Source organism: Syngnathus leptorhynchus, chromosome 1 (assembly GCF_054491065.1).
Source record: "Syngnathus leptorhynchus isolate UIUO chromosome 1, UIUO_Slep, whole genome shotgun sequence".
NCBI lineage: Eukaryota > Metazoa > Chordata > Actinopteri > Syngnathiformes > Syngnathidae > Syngnathus > Syngnathus leptorhynchus.
The window spans coordinates 2,055,497-2,061,271 of record NC_141195.1 but is presented as its reverse complement, the minus strand read 5'-3'; the positions used below and the strand labels follow the sequence as shown (position 1 = coordinate 2,061,271).

Sequence of the window (5,775 nt, the reverse complement as noted above, 5' to 3'; positions counted from 1 at the left end):
AGGGTACAATTTATGGATTTGGTTTTGATTGCAATCACAGGTATACATAATGACGTCAGCATGGGGGGCACAGCCTCCCAAGCTCAAGTCTGCCGGTATGATGCTTGAAGAGTTCCCCCGCTGCATCTTTCGCCATGCTGAATAAAAAAAACTCTGATGTGACGCCTGAATTTGAATGTCACCATCAGCACTCCAACCTGTAGGCTGCATCTCAGCATGTATCCGTGACGGGAGGTGAGGGCGGTAATTCCTGCGTTCTCATCCCTTGTCCCCATCACTGCTTTGCTGCAGAGTGCAAGATTTGGGTGATGTATGGCTGGAAGAAAAGGGAAGCTGCTGGCTGGACGGCGAGGGGTGACTTTGGGCACTTCTGCTGGTCCTGTTGTGTTTCGGCACCGTCGATTGTAAGTCAGTCTTACAAAGGCACAGGTATTGGACTTTTTTATAGCACACTAAATGCAGATAAAATTAAAACTGATACACATTAGCAGGAAGGGGAAAATAATCTGAGCGATTGTATGGAGCACTCATCATATAATCGGATCCATTGGTTGTAATTGCAGCCTGTGAAAGCTGATACGATATTACTGGCTGGCATATTGATCCAACTGCACGCTCATGCAAGAGAGAACTCATAACTCAATACTCAGAGACAAAGTGGAGCCAATGTGCTCAAATGGTCGGGCCCCACCTTGCTTGTGTCTTTCAAATGCCCCCGCAGACTTTCTTGCCTGCAGGAATGTTTGACAAATGCGGTCTTTCGCGGCGTTACTGTCAATATTAGCTGGCGACTATCAAACCAAAATGACGTTTGTTCCCTTTTTCCTACCTTTTAGATCTTTATAGGCGTATCTCCTGTGGCCAAACGTGGCCCCGCCCCATTTAAAAGCTGCAGGTTCCATCGCCCTCCAGCATGACGGTTGCGACCAGCGACCCGGCAGACGAAGCGGCCGTGCATCCCGGTCAGCCGCACGACCATTACGACCCGGAGCCAGATCATGAGTGTTGCGAGAGGGTCGTTATCAACATCTCGGGCTTACGCTTTGAGACGCAGCTCAAGACCCTGTCTCAGTTTCCAGAGACGCTTCTCGGCGATCCTAAGAAACGGATGAGGTATTTTGATCCACTTCGGAACGAGTACTTTTTTGACCGCAATCGGCCGAGCTTTGATGCCATTCTTTACTATTACCAATCTGGAGGGAGGCTGCGCCGGCCCGTTAACGTCACTCTTGATATTTTTTCCGAAGAGATTCGCTTCTATGAACTGGGTGAGGAAGCTATGGAAATCTTCAGGGAGGATGAAGGTTTCATAAAGGAAGAGGAGCGGCCGTTGCCAGAGAATGAGTTTCAGCGACAGGTGTGGCTGCTCTTTGAGTACCCTGAGAGCTCAGGCCCAGCTCGGATCATCGCCATCATCTCCGTCATGGTGATTCTCATCTCTATCGTTAGCTTCTGTCTAGAAACACTGCCAGTTTTCCGAAATGAAGACGAGGAGTACAATTATCCCTTCCAACCCAATTCCAACGTCACCATCACCTACGAGACCTCCCCGTATTTTACTGATCCTTTCTTCATTGTGGAGACCCTGTGTATCATCTGGTTCTCGTTTGAGTTCCTTGTTAGATTCTTTGCTTGTCCCAGCAAAGCTGGATTTTTTGGTAACATTATGAACATCATCGACATCGTGGCAATTATTCCTTACTTCATTACCCTTGGCACAGAGCTGGCAGAGAGGCCGGAGGATCGAGAGGCGGGACAGCAGGCTATGTCCTTGGCTATCCTCCGTGTTATTCGTTTGGTCAGGGTCTTTCGCATTTTCAAACTCTCCCGCCACTCCAAGGGGCTGCAGATTTTGGGGCAGACTCTGAAGGCCAGTATGCGCGAGCTGGGACTCCTCATCTTCTTCCTCTTCATTGGTGTCATCCTTTTCTCCAGCGCTGTTTACTTTGCTGAAGCAGATGAGCCCCAATCCCAGTTCAGCAGCATCCCAGAGGCCTTTTGGTGGGCAGTGGTATCCATGACAACTGTGGGCTACGGAGACATGGTCCCTACAACCATCGGAGGAAAGATCGTGGGCTCTCTTTGCGCTATCGCCGGCGTTTTGACCATCGCGCTACCAGTGCCAGTCATTGTGTCAAACTTCAACTACTTCTACCACAGAGAGACGGAGGGCGAAGAACAGGCTCAGTATCTAAATATCCAGAGTGTGCCTAAAGCCAGCTCAGTTGATGACCTGAAGAAGACCGGTCGGAGTGGCAGCGGGTCAACCCTTAGTAAGTCTGACTATGTGGAGATTCAGGAAGCTGTCAACCACAGCGCTGAGGACTTCAGACCAGAAGGCATGAAAACGGGCAACTGCACTCTCGCCAACACCAACTATGTCAACATCACCAAGATGCGCACGGATGTATAATGTCATTTATAGGTGTTGATTCGCCTGAGGTGGAGTCTGTAGAGACTGGGAATGGGAGAAAAAGTATGGCCATAGATGACCAGTATTTGGAAGCCCAGAACAGATGATTCGGCACAAAGGTCAACAGGAGTAGACCTCACTATCACCCGTATCTAAGGGACCTGGACCTCATCGTCCTTCTGGGATATCATCAGCTTCTGCATGGTGATGATCTTACTTTTCTGACAGTAGTTATCCAGCTGGCAAAAGTAGCCAAATAGTAGCCTAAGAAGTAATAATCATTAGAAATCATCGAATGAGACGAAGACGACAACGTTCAATCAGATCATCGTAATGTTCATTTCAATGTAAATTAGGAATTACTTGAGTCCAAACTGGTTGTTCCGAATGGCCAGAGCACAGCAACCCTGTCATGGGAACAACCGAGATCCTCATACCTGATTACTTGATGATTAAAATCTGTAGGGCACTTCCCCCTTGCTCTGGTCCAGACCACCGGCCTCTGCTGAGCCCAACACAATGGACCACAAGGAAGTGCTGAATCTGCGAACCGCAACAACGCATTACCTTGTCCCCCTTTTCCTCAGTGCTGCATTAGTGGGTATGCAGTCGTGACGCATTACCAAGCCTGGTTTGGTTTTTAGTCAATGCAAACGTCTCTTCAAAGCGTGAATGTCTCGTTCGTGAATCACATTTCATCAGGTGATACTTTGAAATGAACAATACAGGATACAAAAGTATGTAAAGCGCATTCAACATTAGTGCCTATTTGCGTATTTTGTGTTTTGTTTGTTTATCGTTGTACCTTTAAGTGTCTCTTTAACTGCCACACAGACCAATTGCTACAGAAATACTGCGTAGTTTAACACCACTGCCCAACAAAAACAAAGCTGTTCTTAACTTCATAGCATTCCATCTTTGTAGAAATGGACACAATGTAAAATTATGTGGTGATATTTTTGCATTTTTTTAAGTAACGCTTGCGTCAGCTGAGGTAACTGCTTAAATGTGACGCTCAGTGTATTGACCCTACAAGCCCAAGGAAGCATGAGTGACAAATGATTAATAATAGAAGAAAAAATAGCAAGCTTTGCAGTAGTATGGTTTGGCATTCAATACAGTAATAATGAAATTATTTGATTTGCTCGCTGTTATATATTGGAAGAACGCATATGTCCATGAATTGGTAATACAGTATAAAGCGCTGGAAAAATAACAAGATTTGGCTATATATAAATAAATGTTTGCTTAAAACGAATTTTCTGAGTGATTTTAAAAACATGATCTAACTCTCAAATTCACTCCAAATAGTCGGATTATTTGCAGAAAATTTGGAATGGTGAAAGTAGAGAAAATCATTCCTTTGATCTCTCAATTTTTCTGCAGCATATATACTACATAAGGATTAACAAGAAACCAAAGACAATCATAGCGCCACCTAGATGTGCATCTTGGGTTGTAAAATAGATGCAAGTTCAGCATTTCTAAAGTACACTTCAATGTTTGTACCCGTGCACTTTGAACAATCGCTCCAATGGTGCCCATGAGCTTTTGCAAAACTAGCTTACATTTTTCATCAGCGTTGATCAAACTTATGTTATCCTGCTTTTGTAGTGCTGCATGTCTTTGGACGTTATCATTGTAGCATGCATCAATATGAATAATATTAGCAGTTGGACTCAAATATACTCCAATGTATTTATGGGCACCGGCATAATATGCAGAATGTGGAAGACATTAATGTTTTGTTCCATTATTTCAGTGTGGAATGCATCTTTGCTTCTGGTCAGTGACATGAGCTTTGAGCCACGTGAAAGCACTCATTTTGCCAGTTCAGGAAGACAAAGGTCGACGAGCATTATGGTAGAAACCACAATTGCCAATGTCATTATTTTTCTTCAGTCAGGTGTGTCTCCATCAAAAAGAGTCTGTCAATGAGGGGAAAATATTGCGCAGCTTGCATACGGCAGTGCAAAACACCCAATGCCATTCTTTACTCTGCAAATTCAAATTCATCGCAGCACACTGTTGACAGCGTGAATGTCATCATTTGGCAGAAGTACACATACAGAGCACAATAAAGTAGCGGTGCAACGGTTTGCTAACTGGGGATCAGGTGCGGATTCATCAAAATGAAGTCCCAGGAATCAACATGAGCATAAATAAATGAAACTCACTGCCCATATAGGTTTTTTTGCCCAATGGGCATTTTTATAGCATTGTGCTCCTGTGTGTCCCCATGTTAACATTTGCTGTCGAGACTGACACTAAATTTGAATGGCAATCAAAGAAATCAGCACTCACGTACACAATTATTGCTTTCAATGATATCAAAATGTCCCAAGCTTCAAATTTACATTGATTTCTTCTATGTAAATAAGGGATTGTAGTGGGTGCTTTCACAACTTTATCCAACATACAGTACCTGCAGTTAAAGTGTATTTTGTACATTTAGAGTGCTCTGTTATAGGAACATCTTGAAAAAAATATTTGGTAGGCATAGCTTCAAGGAGAATATACATATTCACGAGGCACTGCATTGTTTTGCACAATTTGTTATTGTTTGCTTTCCTGTGTGTGCATGCGTGCATGTGTGCGGGCGTGTGATTGTGTGTGTGTGTGTGTGTGTGTGTGTGTGTGTCTGTGTGTGTGTGTGTGTGTGTGTGTGTGTGTGTGTGTGTGTGTGTGTGTGTGTGTGTGTGTGTGTGATGTGCAGACTGTTGATTATCGCAAATTAGCATTCATCATGCCCTTCACAAGGACTTCCAGTAAATAACTACAAACGCACTATCTGTCTAGAAAATATTCAGTCATTCAAAATGAAAATTGACCTTTTAAATGTATTATTCGTCTTTATGATAAAACAATAACAATATCCTCAAGCTATTGTGTCTTTTTTTCTTCTGACCTTTCACACCCACTGATGTGACGAAATTGTTACCGTTCTTAAGAAGTGAATTATTCCAGTGGTCAAGATCTAAATATAGTGACTTGTCACCGATTTGATTTATTTTCCTTCAAGATCACAATCATCAAGATGGATGAATCTTTCAGTACAGTATTGATGAAATCCCAACTGACCATTAGAGGAGGATCGTTTTAGTCAACTGGAGAACTTTGCCTTGGCACTTTTCTTAAGTGAGTCTTCATGCTGCTGGTCTGTGATTTACAGCCAACGCAAAGTGCTCTATTTATAAACTGCAATACAGTATAGCGAAAAAGGAAGGTTTGGCATAGGGGAGAGCAAAATGTTCAAGTACAAACAAGTTCACAACCTGTGTGAACCGGTGGTCGGCTTCCTGTAGTGACCAAAAAATCTTGTTTACTTTGTTGACGGTTGCTAAGTATGAAGCTCTTCCTGC

The 5,775-nt window shown here is 43.6% G+C and overlaps 1 protein-coding gene across 1 annotated transcript; it reads left to right on the top strand.

Annotated features, from left to right (window-relative positions):
* The first annotated feature begins 408 nt into the window (after positions 1-408).
* Positions 409-5,306, top strand: LOC147061404 (potassium voltage-gated channel subfamily A member 2-like). Its single transcript, XM_085921314.1, has 2 exons — positions 409-429; positions 837-5,306. Exon 2 carries the CDS (start codon positions 914-916, stop codon positions 2,411-2,413), a length of 1,500 nt encoding a protein of 499 aa, XP_085777440.1. The 5' UTR covers positions 409-429; positions 837-913; the 3' UTR covers positions 2,414-5,306.
* The last annotated feature ends 469 nt before the right edge of the window (positions 5,307-5,775 follow it).

Coding starts and splice junctions, on each gene's coding strand:
- LOC147061404 (XM_085921314.1), top strand. CDS start 914: ATGACGGTTGCGACCAGCGACCCGGCAGACGAAGCGGCCGTGCATCCC.